The sequence below is a fragment of the Archocentrus centrarchus genome, chromosome 17 (genome assembly GCF_007364275.1).
Source record: "Archocentrus centrarchus isolate MPI-CPG fArcCen1 chromosome 17, fArcCen1, whole genome shotgun sequence".
NCBI lineage: Eukaryota > Metazoa > Chordata > Actinopteri > Cichliformes > Cichlidae > Archocentrus > Archocentrus centrarchus.
The window spans coordinates 13157998-13177690 of NC_044362.1; the positions used below are offsets into that span (position 1 = coordinate 13157998).

General features: G+C 41.9%; 2 protein-coding genes across 6 annotated transcripts; one reads left to right on the forward strand and one right to left on the reverse strand.

Moving 5' to 3' along the window:
• LOC115796470 (cytoplasmic dynein 1 intermediate chain 2-like) lies at positions 1-7094 on the forward strand. Of its 4 annotated transcripts, none has more exons than XM_030752891.1 (17): positions 1-139; positions 1437-1545; positions 1639-1771; positions 2269-2404; positions 2759-2821; positions 3027-3154; positions 3244-3333; positions 3512-3674; positions 3775-3874; positions 4078-4203; positions 4292-4438; positions 4533-4646; positions 4733-4866; positions 4994-5138; positions 5245-5385; positions 5525-5650; positions 5733-7094. In XM_030752891.1, exons 2-17 carry the CDS (start codon positions 1438-1440, stop codon positions 5832-5834), a joined length of 1956 nt encoding a protein of 651 aa, XP_030608751.1. In that variant the 5' UTR covers positions 1-139; position 1437; the 3' UTR covers positions 5835-7094. The 4 variants fall into 4 exon arrangements, with proteins under 4 accessions (XP_030608751.1, XP_030608753.1, XP_030608754.1 ...); XM_030752893.1 differs by having other exon boundaries at positions 2320-2404; XM_030752894.1 differs by lacking the exon at positions 2759-2821.
• Positions 7084-18393, reverse strand: LOC115796469 (calcium-binding mitochondrial carrier protein Aralar1-like). Of its 2 annotated transcripts, none has more exons than XM_030752890.1 (18): positions 18121-18393; positions 17327-17380; positions 15855-16000; positions 15335-15450; positions 14811-14950; positions 14543-14689; positions 13820-13958; positions 13605-13698; positions 13414-13498; positions 13145-13226; positions 12856-13014; positions 12517-12569; positions 11240-11320; positions 9268-9408; positions 8972-9110; positions 8652-8810; positions 8469-8559; positions 7084-8050 (listed from the first exon to the last, which is right to left on the reverse strand). In XM_030752890.1, exons 1-18 carry the CDS (start codon positions 18130-18132, stop codon positions 7858-7860), a joined length of 2031 nt encoding a protein of 676 aa, XP_030608750.1. In that variant the 5' UTR covers positions 18133-18393; the 3' UTR covers positions 7084-7857. The 2 variants fall into 2 exon arrangements, with proteins under 2 accessions (XP_030608750.1, XP_030608749.1); XM_030752889.1 differs by lacking the exon at positions 18121-18393 and adding an exon at positions 17695-17742.
• Positions 18394-19693: the final 1300 nt, after the last annotated feature.

A 19693-nucleotide genomic window follows, 5' to 3' on the forward strand; every position in this document is an offset into this window, starting at 1 on the left:
CCCTATAGAAGAAGAGCTAAGCGCTGCTGTCTCTTCCAGCATCATCAGTCTCCGTCTCCATCACCTCCGCTCACAATTAACGTCCAACAAACTGGATTCTTTTGTCGTATTTCTACGTAAATCTATCTTCTGACATCAGGTACGTTATTATACTCTTATAACCATGTTCTTTAACACGTGTGCGGTGACACAAAGCAGAAAAGCCTGGCCGCTGGTTGAACGGGATGCTTCCGTTAGCCGCTTCATTGTAACAGCGGGCCTGCCGGCTGCCATGGAGATTAGCATGTTAGCACAACTAGCCGCCTGTGCTGACAGCGCAGCAGTTTATTGGATTAGAAACAGGTTTGACAAACTCCGGGCTGCATGGAAACCTTAACACCCCGAAGAATAAGCAAAGTTAGCAGTTAAAGATTAAGGAGCGAGATGAAAGGGGGACGCAGCAGCTAATGTTATGTTTTATCCCGCAGTTGGGTGGAGCGGTGCTGAGCATCTCAGCTGTGGTCACCGAAGAAGTGAATGTGTTTTGGACACAGTGGCGTTTTTGTGTGCACGTCAGTGCTTTAAACGCTGCTAGCTCCGACTTTTAACAGCCTTATAAGAAAAATTTAAAAACGTATAACTATTAATATATATTTTTTAATTAATTATGACTGAATTAATCAATCTCTGTCTTTATGTTTGGTTTCTGTATTTATGGAAAGTCGGCCGTTATGGAGAAAAGAGATAAAGGGAACATTGTTATCAGCAGCTGGCTGGTGTTCACATGTTACCAGTGTGACTGGCCCACGGCTACTCTAACTCTGGGCAAATCTCAGGTTAAACAGCAGGACTGCTGCAGTCATGCGTGAAGTTTCTAAATCAAAGGGGAAGCTCCTATTAATTTTATTTATGTAAACAATGGAAGATGACCCAAAGTGCTTTCATTACATGGATTAACAATATAGCTAGCCTGTACAATACACGTAATTAGCATGTAATGATAGACTGCATGCAAAAAAAAAGTAAAAAACAAAAATACGAAAAAAGGCTTGATGAATGATACAGGATTTTTAACACTAAGAAGGAGGTCTCATCTTTACTTTTCTAATTTTCATTTATTGATTGTATAAATACTGATACATGTACGCCGCCAAATAGGTAATAGCCACCGAGAGTAATGGACTGACAATGAATTGGTCGGGCTCTATTGGTGAATAAATATCATTAACAATTTCTTTGACTAAAGGCTTAAAAATGTAACAGAAAATCCATTACATGTCATTTACAAACACTTAAATTAGATTTTAATTAAAAAAAATATGTTGTAGCCCTACTCAACACCCTTTGAGCTTGTCAAGGTCTGAATCACTGTTGCTCTCAAGTAAGTGAAAAATGATTTAACTCATATTTGTGAACAAGTCATTTGTTATCTGGTAACAACCTGTTCTGTCCTGCAGGATGTCTGACAAGAGTGAGCTCAAGGCTGAACTGGAAAGGAAGAAGCAACGGATTGCCCAGATTCGAGAGGAGAAGAAGAGAAAAGAGGAAGAGAAGAAAAAGAAGGATGTGTGTGATAGAAACTATTGCATATATTTCGTAGAAAGTCAGCTCAGCAGTCACACTGTGAGACTGAAGATGATTGTGTGCCGTGCTCTGTAGGGAGACACTAAACGTGGAGGTGAGGCAGCAGGTGGATCTTCAGCTGGTCATGAAGATTCGGATCTGGAGAGGAAGAGGAGGGAGGCAGAGGCTCTGCTGCAGAGCGTTGGCATCACGCCCGATGTACCCCACGGTAAACCCACACTGCCAGCATGCTCCTGTTTTTAATGTTCACCTCCACTTATCTGCCATAACTTTCTGCTCATTTGGTTGATGTATTTGCAGCGTTTCCACAGATCTCTCTTAACTCTCTGGTTTGGCTCAGTCTCACACTCATCGCTTTCTCCATAACACAATATGTGGATGTTTTACATGTTTTGCGCATGACACCTAAAACCTGCCTGCCATTTATTTTCATTCTCTCTTCTCTCCCCCTTTGTCTGTCCTTTTGTGTTTTGTCCTCTTTACTGCATGCATTCACCCACTCATTCACACACTTCTGTACCTCGGTCCCTTCCCTCGTTCACTCACTTCCTCACTTGCTATCTCCCTCACTCACCCACCCGTCACTCACCCTCTGACAAACACACACACACACACACACACACACACACACACACACACACACACACACACACACACACACACACACACACACACACACACACACACACACACACACATTTGCAGCTCAGGCCCTGAGGGTAGTAACAGAAGATACATGTCTGTTTCACTACCTAGTCCCTGCCCCAATGTCTCCCTCCAACAAATCTGTCGGCAGCGATGCAGGAAGTCAAGATTCTGGCGATGGAAACGCAGGACCAAGGTCAGAGAGAGAGAGAGTGAGAGAGATGGGGATTGGTCATTCTTTCTTATGTGATTTAGTCAGTTAAATGTGCATTAAGTGCATGCTAAATGTGTGTGTGTATTAACAAGTTTATTGTACTTTGATGAATTCTGACCTGTCTCTTTGCCTTTTCACCAGCACGCTGATGTTTCTTAATTAACACGCACTTTTCTCTGTGTCTTTCTTGCTTTCCTTTTGCCATATCTCCCATCTTTAACATCTCTTATATGGCTCACCCTTTGTCTGTCTTCTGTGTTTTGTTTCATCCTCCTGTTTTTATCCTCCTTTTTCTCTGTCTCTTACTAATGATATCTGATGGTTTGGCTGTATAAGGACATTGCATTGGGATCCTGACCCCTCTACTCTGCAACTCCACTCCGACTCTGAGCTGATGGGGTACTGCACCTCCTCTCTCCTTTAGCTTGTCTTCCAACTTTAATTGTTTTTTTTGTTTTTTTTTGTGGTTTCATCTTAGTTTTGTCCAAATATGTCCAATGCATATATCATTATTTATGTCTATACATGTAAAAATTTGCATTCATTTTTGTTTCATACTGCAAACGCATGTATGCATCTGTTTATTTCCACAATGTATGTGTAGACGAGGAGCTGTGAGGCTAGGTATGTCCAAAGTGACCCAGGTGGACTTTCTCCCGAAGGAAATGGTGTCGTACTCCAAGGAAACGCAGACACCCACGGAGTCAATGACACACACTGATCAAAAAGCAGGTAAAGAAACACTTTCCCTAAAGTTTCACCCCAGCTGAATCAAAACTGAGTAGTGGGAGGAAAAAAGAATCCGCATCTGTGTTTTCCAGATGAGGAAGAGGATGAGGAGATAACTGCTCCTCCACCAGCAGAGGACAACCAGGAGGACAAAGATGAGCAGGGTGAACAGCAGCAGGACGGTAAGGACAGACATTTGTAGCATGTAAACTTTGTGTGCACTGGCTGTTAACACTGCTGGTGGGAAAAACAATTTAAACATTTATACTTTTAGTGCCTTTTTCAACTCTTTCCGTACCACTTATTTTCTAAATAACTGAAAAAAAGCAAGCATTTACTCGTCTTCCTTTATATCCATAGACAGCCCCAAGGAGCTGACAGAGGAGGAAAAGCTGCAGGTGCTGCACTCCGATGATTTCTTGTCGTTTTTTGAGCACGGCAGCAGAATTGTGGAGAGAGCTCTGGCTGAGCAGGTGGATGTCTGCTTCGACTACAGCGGCAGAGATCTAGAGGATAAAGAGGGGTGAGGCGCATGACAAAAAAAGTCTAAATGTGGAAAATAGAAATGAAATGGTAACCAGATGCAAGGAAGGGGTGATTTAATTTCCCTGTGTCCCCTTCAGTGACTTGCAGGCTGGTGCAAAGCTGGTTCTGAACAGACAGTTTGCAGATGAGCGCTGGACTAAAAACAGAGTTGTCACCTGTCTCGACTGGTCACCTCAGGTAGGACAGGTTCAGATGTGTCTGTAACAGCAACAGGCTCCCCCATATAGGTTTACATCTAATTAGTAACTCCTAACTAAAATGAAGGAACTGTAATTATGTGCATGGCATGTCATTACATTTGAATACTAATTACATTTCTGCTATTGAATGAATCTTACTAGGCACCATTGTTTCTTGTCTGCGCCTAATATTTCTCTTAGTATCCGGAGCTGCTGGTGGCCTCATATAACAACAACGAGGATGCGCCACATGAGCCTGATGGTGTGGCACTGGTCTGGAACATGAAGTATAAGAAGCCCACCCCTGAATACATCTTCCACTGCCAGGTAAAAGATGAATTTCAAGTCTGGCAAGCCTCTCAGTTTTCCACATGGAATAGGAAATACTTAAGAGATTATTGTTGTCTCTCCCCAGTCTGAAGTGATGTCAGCAGGCTTTGCAAAGTTTCACCCCAACCTTGTGGTGGGTGGAACATATTCAGGACAGATAGTATTATGGGACAACAGGAGCAACAAGCGCACCCCTGTGCAGAGAACTCCCCTATCTGCAGCTGCACACACAGTAATGCCCTGGACCACACTATCCTTCATTATCTACACACACTTTTTTCTGCATTTTTTTTAATGTTGTATTGACTGTGCGCCATTGTGTGCAGCATCCAGTCTACTGTGTGAACGTGGTAGGAACCCAAAACGCCAACAACCTGATCAGCATTTCCACTGATGGCAAGATGTGCTCCTGGAGCCTCGATATGCTCTCCCAGCCGCAGGTATGCAAGATGTATGGATGTATGTACAGACACGCAGACGTAAACATGAGCTGTTCTGTCTGAGGCTGTGCGTGTATTCCCTGCAGGACAGTCTGGAGCTGGTGTTCAAACAGAGCAAAGCAGTGGCTGTCACCTCCATGGCATTTCCTCTGGGTGATGTTAACAACTTTGTGGTGGGGAGCGAGGATGGCTCCGTCTACACCGCCTGTCGCCACGGCAGGTGAGAACGCTCGAAATGTCTGTTGTTCAAAGATAAAATCTGAATTCTGGGCCACACATTAAGGGCGAGTGTGAAGGGTTAGTCGTTGGGGTTCAAGGGTCAAGTAGTAGAGTTGTGTGTGTTACAGTAAGGCAGGCATCACTGAAGTGTTTGAAGGCCACCATGGTCCGGTTACCGGGCTGAGCTGCCACAGCGCTGGAGGACCCGTCGATTTCTCTCACCTCTTCATCTCGTCCTCTTTTGACTGGACCGTCAAACTCTGGAGCACTAAGGTGAGACATACCAGAACGCACAACTGCGCCATGATTCAAATTTAGAACAGTTTCCATACAAAAATCCATTGTTTTCTTTCTCTTCCATCCACGCTTTCCGCTGTAGAGTACCCGTCCATTGTACTCATTCGAAGACAGCTGTGACTATGTCTACGATGCAATGTGGTCGCCAACGCACCCTGCTCTGTTTGCTTGTGTGGACCTAGCTGGACGTCTGGACTTGTGGAACCTCAACAATGATACTGAAGTATGCACACACGATGCACAGAATTTCTTACCTTGGTAACAGAATTGGCTTCAGATTTTACAGAGAATGCAATGCATGGCTGTTACAAAGCACTCTGAGCATCTATCTGCTTCTTTGTAAGCTTGTGTGTGTATTTTAGGTTCCAACTGCTAGTGTGTATGTGGATGGGGCTCCAGCACTGAACCGTGTCAGATGGTCTCACACTGGAAAGGAGATCGCCACTGGGGATTCGGAGGGACAGGTTCAGGTCTACGATGTAGGCGAGGTGAGATTTGTTATTTTTGTATGTAATGTCAGTTCCACCCCCCCCCCAGCTCCTCCGTTGACATGCGTCTGTCTTCCCGCAGCAAATCTGCGTTCCTAAGGCAGATGAGTGGACGCGCTTCGTCAGGACGCTGGCTGAAATCAATGAGAATCGAGATGAAGCTGAGGAACTGGCCAACGTGTGATGTTGTACCCCACCACCACACACACACACACACACACACACACAACTGCTCCTAAAATCCTCTCTCCAGTCCACTATACACCTATAGCACATTACACAAGACTGCCAGAGGAGCTGCACTCGCCTCTCTCTGGTTGCCAGCTTTTCCATCTTCTACATGTTGGCCTGAGGAGATGTGCAGAGCTAGAATGGATAGAAGTGGCAGCTTTAGATGTGTTTTTGAATGCCTCTTTAAGAGTTTTAGAGTACGTTTGTAGGAACAATGAATGTCAGGTGTAGTAGTAGTACAGAAACCAGAGTAAGTTGTTGAAAGTTCAGCTTAGAGGAATAGAGGAAAGTGATTTTCAGCGTAGGTGTGGCTGTCCACTCTGAACTTCTAGCTTTGATAACATCCTCAGGGCTCCAGAAACTGCTCTTCTCCTGAGGCCTCAACAGACTCAGCTCTTTTTTTAAATATGCAAACCTTTGTACTTGCACCTTTTTATTACCGTTTGAGTGTTTTTACATGTTTTTCCAGACACGCTTGTGCACAGCCGGCAACCTTTCAAAAGAACAAAAACTCGATCCTGAGAAGTACTTGAATTTGATTACTAAAACAGCTAAGGCACCCACACACACGGCCTGTGCAGAAGCGTGTCATTCTTACATTTTAACCACTACAATATTTAATATTTATCATGGTGGTTGTACTTATTTAAATATTGTGTATCATTTTAAAAACGCTGCTTTGTACTAAGGAGTTTGAATTGTACAATCCTGAAATTAGCACTACAAGCTTTTTAAACAGGCGGAGATCTGTTACTTTACTTGGCTTGAATTTATTGACACTAATACAGTCAAAAAGTGATGCTTTTTTTCCCTGTACCAAAGGTTAATGTTATTGGAAACATTTCCCTGACACATACTCTTTAAAAAGCAGAGCTAAATAAACTAAAGTTTGAAATGAAGTTGTGAAGCAAAGGTTGGAAACTACCTTAAAGACAGAATGGGAGTATTTTATTTTATTTTGCTTTTCCATCCAGTTTCTCATTCCCTCCATGATTGATGGATTCAACATCCAGCCTCACAAAGTTAGTAAAAATGTCAGTTTAACATTTAAAAAGAGCTTAAACACACTGAAGCAACCACATGTATGTAAAATGAGATCAGTGTTCTGCTTAAACTACTTGTACTGTATTCTTCTCCATTACTGTTCCTGATAGAATTGATGGTTGCACTTTCCCACTGGAATAAAATTTGAGACATACTGGTAAAATTAAAACCATATGGGTGATTTATTTCTTTAAAATACAATGACTCAAATGAGATACACTTAATTTATTAATAACTAATTCTCTGCTCGTGATTCTTTTTAATCAAGAAAACACTTACTTGAAAAGTTCTGTACATCAGTAAGAGTGATTCTCAGAGACATGGACCCGAGGCCCCACAATCCCATAACATTACAGTTACTGAATCACAATGTTGACTGAATGTTATGGACCTCTGTCTTGTAACATCTTCTCAGTACAGTTATGCAATATGTACAGTAAGAAGCCTCCTGAATGAAGACAGGCTGAGAGTGAAGCCCCACATACCGTGCAGATCAAGCTAATATTTTCTATGCCCGCTGTCCAATAAGAGAAGTCCTACTCGTACTGAGTATCAGACAGAAAACAAAATGAAAATCATATCATGAGACAGGAGTGCCCAAGGCTCCGTTTTGAGAAGAACAGAAAGGATGGAGCTGCCAGGAGCGCACAGCCACTGAAGATTCAACACAGTCAGAGATTCTGGTCCCCATCGCTGTCTGCTCTGTGGCACACAGCTGCAGGCAGCTCTCCACCTCTATGGCTGGCTAGTGACCACTGGAGCACACCTTTTGCCCTGAAGAGGGTAACGGGTTGGTGTTGTTTGTTCCTAAGTCAACGGCCTGTATTTGTGGAGTGTGTGTTAACTGTGTGCTTCATTTGTGTGTCTATCTGAGTGTCTGGCTCCTGGTAGTGGTGGAGAGGGATGAAAAAATGATATGGAAATTGAAACCTCTATGGTGCTTGAGATGAGTGATGTATGGAAGCCACACCAGAGGACTTAAATTTAGGAAGGTGGAGTCCAAATTTATTCTCCACACCAGCAAAAGTAGCCGCAGCAAGGCGGTAACCTCCGATGTGGTCCGCATTAATGGGAGGAAGCTCTGAGATTCGAGACTTGGGAATGGGTTCGGATCCAGAAGGACGACTGTGGAGAGGAGAGGACAGGAAGGAATAGTCATTTCACAAGCATACTGTTTTGTTTTTAAAAATATATAAATGAAGGTGTAAAGTTGTTTAACAACGTTATAGGCATTTATTGTCCAGTGATTCCAAAATGGTGTACAGTAGTAATGTTTGTGGAACTTAGTGCAATATAACATGACATTTGGTTACTTGGTGAGCCTCCGCTACGTCCAACAGAGAAAAACGGGCCTGACACCAGGTAATTATGATATTTAGAAACCAAATTCTAAGAGCCGACAAAAAGTTTCTTCAAACAAGTTTTAACTGGTTGGTAACTACACAGTATGTACTTCAACAGCCTCTCCCCATGTCCACCTAGAGTACAGAATAAGGCTGCTATACTCTCCTTTAAACACACATTCGAAAAAAGATGAACTTACTGTCCACCGAAGTCAACGTAGAACCACCGCTGCAAGAGTTCGTAGGTCACGAGAGTCACACCAAACTGAGGAGAAGACCGGCACATACGAGCTGGAGAAAGGGAAACAGTTCATGCTGATTTAAATGCAAAAACAATCCGAGACACACTGCGTCTATTTGTCCAGGAATACACAGCCACACACCTCCAGCTCCTTTCCACAAAGCTCTGAAACCTTCCTCTCTCAAAATCTTCCTGAAGCAATCAATAACTCCATTGTAGGTGGTCTGTCCTGCCCTCGCTGCAACTTGTAGACGTGTCTTAATGACATCAGCAGGTGTTACGAGGGAAGCCGCAGGAATACCTGGGAAGCAGAGTGTCATCAAGCTGGTGTAAAATGTGGCCTTTGCGCTTTATGGAGAAGTGAAAATTGTACAATTGACTTTAATTCAGCTAAAACACAAACTTTAAAATAGTATCAATGCATTACTTGATTTCATGTTGTGAATTATAATCTGAGGTCACCTGCAATCGCTCCAGCAGTAAGAAGCTGCAAAGGTCCCACCCTGCCTTGTTCATCAGCTAACTGAGACTTAGTGTGGGCGTACACGGGAAAATAGATGGCTGAGAAGGGGATGTCCCTTAGGAAACAAGCTTTAGCACCCTACAGACATATTAATGGCAGAAAAATACACCAATGAAAAACTGATGCAAAGACAGCATGTGTGCATACGTACCAGAAAGTTTAAGTGCAAGTTATTGACAAAGATTTTTTCCCAACAGGGAGGAAAGAATGCTGGTAGTACTACTTGAAATGTTACCTTGTAGAGGCCGAAGAAGCCCAGGTCACGGACCACACTGAGTGCACTGACTCGAGGTCCAGTGGTGATTTCACCTGCGACCTGCAGGCGAATCTTCACAATCTCCAGAGGGTTGGTAAAGATCACCTGAGAGGCTCCAGCCTAAATACACAAGGAAAGGAGGCAACAGATGACATATACCGTATTTTTCAGACTATAAGGCGCACTTAAAATCCTTAAATTTTCTCAAAAATTGGCAGTGCACCTTCTAATCTGGTGTGCCTCATGTATGAATTCTTGTTGTGCTTACTGACCTTGAACCAATTTTATGTCGTACACTGTGCTCAAAAATCTGTCAATGTTTTAGTGCGACTTTGGTAAGCTTAACAAATAGACATTTTCCAGAGCGTACAAAGCATATGACAGGGGATTGGGGGGGTAACACCCAGTGTTAATGTTCAAATAGTTAGAAAATGTCGGTTGGTCTGTGTAATTTGAGCCCTGCCGTCTGACCACCAATGGTCGAGGCATCCACACCACTGCACCATTGCGTGGACTGCAGCGATATGGCCTCCGGTCTGGCAGATCAGCTCAAAGACCTCACTGAACTCTGTAAAATAGCCCATCATCGATTCACAAAATGACTACTGATGACATTACACAGGAACAAGCTGTGAGTGCAGGTGTGGAAAGCAGCCAAAAAAGCAGCCAAAGCCACCGGAGACAAATTCGGCGCTGTTGCCAACTTTTGTGTTCTTTCGCTGTTGGCTGTCTCAAAAGTCACTAGAAGTAGCTAAAGGACGAATCGAGGTCCGGGGTGTGTGTGCCGTCCCCCTCGGTGCCGAAGAGAGGTCTGGGCGATGCCACAGCGTATGAGCGCTGTATGTACACAAAACACAGTGACAGCGGAGTTTTCAGGTTTCCGGTGTTGAGTCAAAAAGGTATTTCGTTTTTTTTTTTTTTTTTTTTAAATAAATGTTTTTTCTTTGCTTATATCGGTAAATAGACAAGGTGCACAGGATTTTTGAAGGGCTTATATATAAAATGAAGAAATGACTTGTTCTTACCCTCATTAATAAAGAATATAAATCGAGCGTCTGTTAAGATGTTGAAGAAGATGGCGACAGATTGCCAGCAAAAATTGCCCTATTTATTAACAATTAAATGGTTGCTGTTTGACGCAACCAAAACAAAACAACAACAACAACGAGACTGACTCGGATAATGAAGAGAGGGAACCCGGCATGCTTGATGCTGAAATCACCCAACTGTTCAACTCAGACACTGAAGATGAGGAATTTGATGGATTTGTGGAAGATGAATGATTTAAAATGTGAGTGTATTTTTCTGTATTTGTTACAACTGAACAATATTCTGAGTTATTGTGAATGAGTTGAATAAAGTTCGACTTACCTGATGCTTTTGTTTCCCTCTACATATGTTTTATCATCCGCCTTATAACCCGGTGCGCCTTATGTATGAAAATAGACCCGTTCATTGATCTTGCGCCTTGTAATGCGGTGCGCCTTATGGTCCGCAAAATACGGTATATACACTGAATACTTCTTTGTGTGTTTTTTTTTAAATCTGCTCCTGCATCTCACATGTGTGCGGCTCAGGGATGGGACCTAAGTTTTTCTCATGAAAAAGTATCAAAAGTAAAAATTAAATCCTGATCAATCAATTACTTTGCCATTTCCTCGGAGGGTTAGGGGTGCTGGGCCAATGTGTGTAATGATGAACAACGCTATCAAACACAAAAACAGAAAAAAAGAACATGCTGTATTGGACATCGAGTTCACTCTGGGTGCAATTCAGCAGTGCATCCACTGTTAGTAATGCAAGCTGGAATCTGCAGGAAAGTTAATCCAGCAAATTGGAGGACCCCGTGCATGTTACTGCACACTCTCTTGTGTGACTATCTACATTTACTTATTGACCGTTCACTGATACAATCACACACAGATAAAAAAGTTTCGGACTCAGTACTTACACAGCCACCCGCCATTATCTCAGCATACAAAGGAATTGTGTCATCTTTGTCAGTAAACCTATCTCTTACAAAGTCATTGACCTGTGGGACAAAAACAGAAGAAAGCACAAACGCAATCAGATTTATCTTACTTTTGTGGAGCTCCCTTAACATAATGCTTTCACACAATACTTATTTACACTGTTTCTAAGCTTCAAGTCTTACTCGTCTGCCCTGCCAGTGAGAACAGAAGTCCATTTAGTCTGATTTTTCATTTTGTTTTATTTAATTGAACTTCCAAGATGTTGTAAACTACTGTTGAAATGCTGTGTATACAAAGAAAATAAATATAGACATAAGGAGGGTTATGCATTGTGTACAGGTACTTTTATATGGCAGAAACCTTTTCTCAGTCTCCCTTTATCTAGTGTGTCTGTACTGTGTGCATGTACTAGGAACAGTCAGAGTTCTTAGAACCCTGGCTTTTTTTTTTAGCTTCTGCTTTAGCTTAGGTACTCTGCAGCACATGACCAAACTTTGAGTGATGTAACTGTCCAGTGACTGAACTTGACATAGTACAACACTAGTAACTGCCAAATCTGAAAAAGATCAAACTTAAAAAAAAGACATGTACTTTGATATTAGCTGCACAAACAAAACAACTAAAAATAGCTCTAAAGATTAAACACAAAAATGGACCAACAGTGAAATCCAGGCTTTTTAACCCTATGTGTGACACAGGAAATAGAGAAGGAAAAAAAAAAAAAAAAAAAAAAAAAAAAAAAATCAGTAACATGTTCTCTCAACTGCCTAAGGGTTTCCACACACAGTGATGCAACATAGAGAGAAAATGATGAAACCTGAACAAGATTATAATTAAGATAAACACCACAGCAAAGGGTTTGTTACTCAGGCTTTTGGAGCCCATCAGCAACACCGGAAGCTGTAGTACATTGAAGGAAGCCTCTTTCTAAGTTTAATGTTTGTGTACTAAAAGATAAAGAAAACATTTACAGCTAAATTTGCATTGTAAAACTTAAAAGGACACAAAAAGGGTGCTTTCAGTGGATGCCTCCTTTTCATCTCTTGTTATCACAAACAGTGCAACACAATAAATGCACAGTTCTGAGAATGGCGTCTCAACTGCTTGCTGTGGTTGTGACCTATTTACTGCTAAACAAACCGAGCAGCATTCCTTTCAGATACAAATACAAATAGCTCTAGAATGTATGTAGGTCTCAGTTACCCTGAGAGCACCCTGCGGTTGTAAAAAGCCTTTTATGATGAAAGGTACTCACTGTGAGTTTGATAGCCTTCTCAGGTGCCACACCTATGAGCTGAGGAAGCAGACCTGTGGGGCATTATGGGAGAGTGAGTTACAAGACTCATTAGCAATACTGGGCAAACATGAATGTGAAGAAATGTAAGAGGGACATTTATTTAAAAAAAACAAAAAACAGACACATTCAATTCAAAGTTATTAAATGCAATAAGTGGCTTTCGGCAAGAAACTGGGTATTGCAGGAAAAAAAAAAAAAAAAAAAAAAAAAAAAAGTACAGTGAGGAACAAAATAACAGAAGTGGAGAAATGTACGGTGTCCTATGTAGAGACAGGAGGATAATACTGGTGGGCTTACCTCTGTAGAAGCCAAAGAAGCCCTCATAGCGCAGCACCTTCTTAGCACAGTCAAAGCTGTTCTTGTACATCAGCTCACCAACAAAGGATCCTGTGGACCTCTGATTCTGCATGCGGGTCTTTACCAAATCGATGGGGTACACTGCTGTTGCTCCCGTGGCTGTTTGAAAAAAAAAAAATAAATTAATACAAAAAGAAAATCACAACACACAACCAAAAGACAAACTCAATAGAATCCAGTAAATAACACAAGTTTTGGTATATCTGCTTGAGAGCACTGTTAAGATCACCTCCAGCAATGGAGCCCAGGGTGAACCTGTAGGCCGACTCTGCGATCTGGAGCCATATAGGCCTCGAAGTATCCCCGTGAGCCTGATGAGAAACAAACGGTAACAAATATTATTGGATAAATTGTTTTTCATGCTGTATTATACTAAGTGCCGGACTGATGTTTGAAAATGTTGTTTACACACAGAAACATTTAAATCTTGTTCTGGTTTTTAAATCAGTTGCTGTATTACTAACAGGTTGTGCACCCACCCCAGTACAAGCATCCTACCTGTTTTTGGGTTTCAACCAGGTGGTAGGGCAGGCATCCCTCCTCTAATGGAGCTATCCTCTCAATGTCAGCAAGGTTCAGACGCCTGAAAAAATGTGTTCATTTCCCCATTATCATCACTCACATTCTTAAGCATTTTATCAGGCAAATGCATATTGAGCATAAGAATCTGGGCTTGAGTGTGTCTTTACCCAGAGGGAGAGTGCAGGCCTGATAACTGATACAGGATGTCAATTTCCATAGGCGTGATCTGGCCAAACTTGTTGGCGGCATGAACAAACTCCTCTGCAGAGAGAGATCAGGAAGAACGCTTCAGTAGAACATCAACATTTACGACACTCATGCATCCAACATGTTATCTGAAAGAGAACGTTATGTCGTCACAGTAATGGAACGATATGTGCACCTTTGGTCACAAGTGTGTCCTTCCGCGTGCCAGCCAGTGTGCTGTAAATCTTGCGGATTAGCTCCATGTTGTTCAGGAGAGAGTTGAAGGCATTGAAGTAAGAGAAGCTGACCATGTGAGAAGTACTTCCACCAGCAGCCTGACAGAAAGAAAAAGGCATTGCACATCAGGTACAGCTTTGACAAGTTGTTGCTCTGTAAAAATAATCTCTTGACAAAAAAAAATGCCAGAATCATTTACTTTCCTTTACTAATCCTAAAGTCACAGGAGTAATTTTAAAATAACTAACATATTGCAATATATTGTATTATATTTTCTTATAATAGAGCAGCATCTCTGCTTCAAGGAGCAAAGGGAAATTTTGATTTTTTTTCCCCTACTATTTTTAGGCAATAAAGGCCAGGACTGAAAGTGGGAAAGTCTGGAAGCACGCATCATTGAGAGAACACTGAAGAGTCTGAGTGTTAGGCTTAAAAAAAATTGTTTAAAATGCACCAGGGTCTTGTATAAAAAGGACTGGTATTATCCTTTAAGGTTCATAACCCCAGATGGGAAGCTGAACAGGATTTACCTCTGCTGAGGGTAAATCCAGTGGATTATACTTCTACTTGTGAGTGATCAAAACTTCAGTAAACTTTAAGCTCTTGATTTACATCATGTTAATCCCATTTCAGCCTTAGTTTATACTATTAGACAGTTCTCCATGATTCCAGAAACACTCACCGAGACCAGGTTCTCCTCCACAAACGGGGTGAGCATATGGTGCCTGATGGTGGACATAATGTCACTGAAGTCCAGGGCAGAGATGACACCATTTTTCCCTTTGTCCTTCTGGGCAAATGCTTGGCGTGCATGCTCCAACTGCAGCTCCTAAAAAGACATTGCAAGGCTGTGTGTAAATAATCTAAATATAGTCAAAGTTACACAGTATGCTCAAAAAAAGGAAACTGAGAAGAGGTGAAGAGAAAGCATAAAAAGGCAGTCGACTTACCTGCAGGAACTGGGTGAACTCAATATAGCTGAGGCGTTTCTTGCGGTCGTGCCCAAAGTGCAGACGGATGAACTCACAATCCCAGTTGAAAGGAATATGGTGGTGCACCGTGGTCTGGCTGAAGATGTCCCGCACATCCTCTGTAGCACGAATGCACATTTAAAAAAATGAATGGGTGAGTGTGTCCAAACTTATGAATTTTCTTAAACTTTATAAACAATGAGGCTAAATTATTTCAGTGCCGCAACAGAGTTGTGTGTGTGGCATTAGAAAGTGAGGACACACAGTGCATGAGAACAATTACATAAATCCATCCATGTGTAATGCTTAAGCCTTAGAGAGTAATCTGATTAACAATGTCATGTTGAGAAATTACTTTCCCACTGCAGGAAACCATGGAAATTGCTTTGAACAGGGATAGATGAACAGGGATAGATTCAGCACAGTGCAATCAACTATGCGCAAAAACACTCTGAAACTGTATACAGTTTAATCTAAATGTGTATTAAATCAGGTATAAATACCGAAGGAAATTGTTCCAGTTCCAGACTTGTCAAACAGCTGAAAGGCTACTATGAAGAGAGTGTCGGGTGCACACAACACTGATTCAAAGGCAAGAAACTCCTGGAACGAAATCAGCCTGCAAAGGAGCATGGGTATTAGAGAGAGAGAAAAAGAAGAAGGTTAAACTATTAAAAGCTATCATTAAGAGATTAAAGACTTTGAAATGAAACAAAGGTGAGATCATCCAAAACTGCTTCCAGGATCAAATCACAAAACATTTTCTCAGGTTTACCATCACTATAAAAGCATGTTAACATATATGGCTGTATGTTTCTGTATGAAATAGAAGGCCAGCCAGCACAGACACACCATTGTTCACCTCTGACTAAAAACAATACCTTTATAGCTTTTTTTAAAATTCAAAGTCACTATGTAATTTATCCTATTTAAAGTCAATGCAATCAGACATGTCTCCATAAACTGTCAATTTGCTGATAAACTGGGAGCTTGTGCGTGCACAGGCTTTTAGTCAGTACATACCCGTCCTTTGTGGTGTCAGCCACAGCAGCAATGAGTTGAACAGTTTTGGGGTTGTGGTGAATCTGTGTATGTAGTCCTAGATACCTCTGGACAAAGTCTCCAGGGGTCATGAACCTCTCTCCATCCTTGCCGTCTACACTAGCATACTGAATTGAGAGGGGAGAAACAAAACATAAAATCAGCATGGATACCGTTAAGTGATGCTAAACAAATACAACAACTGCCCTTTTGACTCACATAAAAAGCCATCAAAAAACAGCCTACAGAGGGAAGACCTTAAATTATCTGGACAAGCAGAGTGCACAACTTGCTCTTCTAACCAAAGACCTGTGTGGCAACATTGTTCAGAGATAAGAGCGTGATAGTGGCTACTTTTAGCTGCTCCTTTGTTTACAAGGGGTCACCACGGCAGACAGCTCTGCGTGTTTTCATCTGCCAGATTTTTACAAGGAATGCTCTTCCTGACACAACCCCCAAAGGGATTTGTCTCTCCTCCTGGGAGCGAACCAAGCCACTAAGAGTGACGCATGAACATAATATAATGTATAAGGTTTGCTTCAAGTTAAAGATCACAGGTTAACTGGTTAACAAAAGTGAAGTTAACCAGTTAATGCCAGACTATTAACATAAGTTATGAAGTTAACCACCATTCATCACTTATTAAACTGTCATGACTATTCATGCTGCACCTCAACCAAGGTCACGAATGGTGCAGTTCAACATGACATGTCAGAAACACATTTGGACTAAGCATGAGCGGGCACACGTGGACTAATGTTTTCTGGCAGGAGCTCATAAGGTATTTGACCTTTTGTATTGACAGTGTGCTAAAAACTGCTGCCCCACACGACAACCACGCAGCGGCTCACACACTCACCACACTGAAGACGGTGGAAAAAGGTGAAGGTTAGTCAAGTGTGCTGTTGCCACAGTCTCTCATTACATCACATGGTCACACACAGACCAGTATCCTCTGACATGGAACAATTCAGTCTTTAATTTGACTCCAAAATTTCCTCAACTACAACACCAGACACAGCTCTGGCTGATCGACTATCTGAGGTTCTGAAAGCAGCCACCAAGTAGACCTGTAACACACTGATAACACGAGCAGACAGCTGACAAAAATCACATATTTCACTTTATTTTTTGCAACGCTGTATCAACCGCTCACATCTGCTTTTACTGACTTAACAAGAATAAATCAAAACTGAGTTTCTGCTTCAACTTCAGTGAGAAAAAACTGTTTGGCTAAACTAATGAACATGCTATTGAGCTACATCCTGGCTTATGCTGTAATTTAAACCCCGTGACACAACTTTACAAACTCATTCACCAAATAAAAACAGTTCAGGCTAAGCTTTCTCTACACACAGCTGTTTAACAGATGTATCGATTTAATATATCATTACGCATAACAGGACGTGCTGAAATGCTGATTTTTTTCAGGAAACAGTCTATGAAACCCTTACCTTCTGGAAGATCGCTTTAAGCTCACTTGGATCCCCGCGTTTGGTAGATTGCACCTAAAACAACACACAAAACAACAACAAAATAACGGTGATGTTTTCGACAGTGGTTTTAAACACCAACAAAGCAAAAGCGAGTGTTTGCTGGCGGCGTGCTAGGCATAGCACGAAGCAAAGCGAGCAAAAAGCTTTAAGGGGGTGATGTCTCCTTGAAAACGTTCACGACTGTGAAGGAGAAATGACCCACTGCGGCAAACAAAAGTTAAGCAATAACGTGGCACACAATTACGCTAAGATATACAGGAAGCTAGTGAAGCAGTCGAACAGCCAACAAGTCAAGCCTTTCTACAAAAAATTCAAACCAACGTTACCGTTTGTAGTGCTAGCAAGCGCACACTACTCATATGAAGAGGACACAAACCGTTACGCTTTAAGTCGGCAATCAGTACAGGATGAAAGCAAACTAATAGTTGACTGCTGTGAAAAAATGGAAGTTTAGCTAGCGGTAGTGATTTTTTGATTTTTTTAAACACTGCAGTATTTGTAATCCGACAGCTGTTTAGCATTTCAACGCTAACCCGGAGGTTGTGGATGTCTCGTCAAGGCCAGCCGCCGCTGTGCGGCAGCTAGCACAGTGATGCTACAGCGTCGGTGTACACCGCGCCCGAGACAGCCTATCCGCACCGGAGCAGAAAGTCTAGCTTCAATAGCTCCTACACAAGAAAGCTGAACAGAAAACATGCAAATACAGCAAAGTAAAGGTTTGAAAAACGCTAAGAAAGCGATCCTCAAGTCACCTTGACCGCCATGCTGGTTGGACGTCAGTACAGTGAGCGTGCAATACGCAGCGCACGGTCGCGCGCAGACGTGTACCTACAAGTGTCGGAAAACGAAATGAAACAGCGCGCGCTTTAAAAAAAAAAAAAAGGTGTGACCAGCAAATTGGGCAGGTACCAGTTACTCCAGTTACTACGGTTAGTAAAAACACCAACTACTTCAACTATCCCAATACTAGTTCCAGGACTACTACTGCAGCTAGTAATACTCTAACTTTCGTTACACTGTCACGGTGGTTGGGATGTTACAATAGAACATGTGCACTTAAAAAAATATCTGTGGGTTTGAATTCTGCTGTAAAAAATGACCGTTAATTCAGCCTGACTTTGTTTCGGGTTCCAGTAGGTGCAGCAATTATTTATTTTCATGCTCACCCCCCGCCCCCCCCCCCCCCCCCCCCCCCCCCCCCCCCCCCCCCCCCCCCCCAACAAATAAACCCCCCTCTGTTTTACTTTTTGTTTGTTTAAAAACGGATAAGAGTTTATCTCACCAACCTTGGTGAGGTGTCCCTATGAGCGAAATCAGCAGTGTTTACACTGATAAGGCAGCTACCGACTACAGTATCTCCACTACCAGCCCTATTATAACATGGTATCTGGCTTGGAAATAAGATACTGTTATAATTAACTAAAAATTGGTCTGAAGAAACATTTTAGTTGACTGAAAAAACTACAGCCTAATTGAGAAAAACTAAAGCAAAATTTTGTGCTTCCAAAACAAATTAAATGAAAAAAAATGTACAAGAAATATCTTTTGTTTTAGACTTTCTCAGTTCAGCACTGTGCAAAAGTCCTGAGCTACCCCTCATTTCTTTATTTGCTTCCAAGGAGCCAGACTTTCTTGTTATTTTTAAGTGGTCTTGAGCAATAGCTCTCTGGGCTTTCTGAAAGCCTTTCAAAGTTTTTCTTTGGACACTGGCTGCTTTTTCTCTCATTTTTCAGTCCAGTTCTTGTACCTGAGGCCTTTTATACTTTATTTTCATGTATGTTTGCACACATTTCAGTAAATCTCTGCACCTTTTCCCCATTTTCATTGCAAAATATAAAGGAATGAGGGGTAGCTCAGGACTTTTGTGGAGTACTGTATGTCTAGCCTTATTGTTAAATGAGACATCTACATTACTGAGTCAGTTACTGAGTCGGTGGTTTGTATTTTAACAGTCAGAGGTGGGAAGTACAAATACTTCGTTACTGTACTTAAGTAGATTTTTTAGGTATCTGTACTTTACTTGAGTATTTATTTTTCTGATTACTTTTTACTTTTACTCCCTACATTTTTACACAAGTATCAGTACTTTCTACTTCTTACATTTTCAAACAGACTCGTTACTTTTTAACACGTTAGAGAAAAGTTTTTATTTCCGGTCAGTGCGCCGTCAAACATCAAACGATCTGAGCCTAAACGGAGGAATAATAATACATAAGAGACAATCGCACTGAGTATCCTCCATCACCGGCTTATCGGGTACAAAGGGATTAAATACGCAAACCCATATAATTAATGTCTCATTTATAATCAGGGGTTACAGCGGGC

Bases quoted from the DNA above. Each gene is read 5' to 3' on its own strand.
- LOC115796469 (XM_030752889.1), bottom strand. From the start codon at position 17,727: ATGAGTAGTGTGCGCTTGCTAGCACTACAAACG. The intron at 13,959-14,542 runs GTGAGTGTTTCT...TCTTTCTGTCAG, and splicing joins TGGAGGAGAACCTGGTCTCG to GCTGCTGGTGGAAGTACTTC. The intron at 9,111-9,267 runs GTAACATTTCAA...ATATGTCTGTAG, and splicing joins GCTTCTTCGGCCTCTACAAG to GGTGCTAAAGCTTGTTTCCT.
- LOC115796470 (XM_030752891.1), top strand. From the start codon at position 1,438: ATGTCTGACAAGAGTGAGCTCAAGGCTGAACTGGAAAGGAAGAAGCAA. The intron at 3,334-3,511 runs GTAAGGACAGAC...TTATATCCATAG, and splicing joins GGGTGAACAGCAGCAGGACG to ACAGCCCCAAGGAGCTGACA. The intron at 3,675-3,774 runs GTGAGGCGCATG...TGTCCCCTTCAG, and splicing joins GATCTAGAGGATAAAGAGGG to TGACTTGCAGGCTGGTGCAA.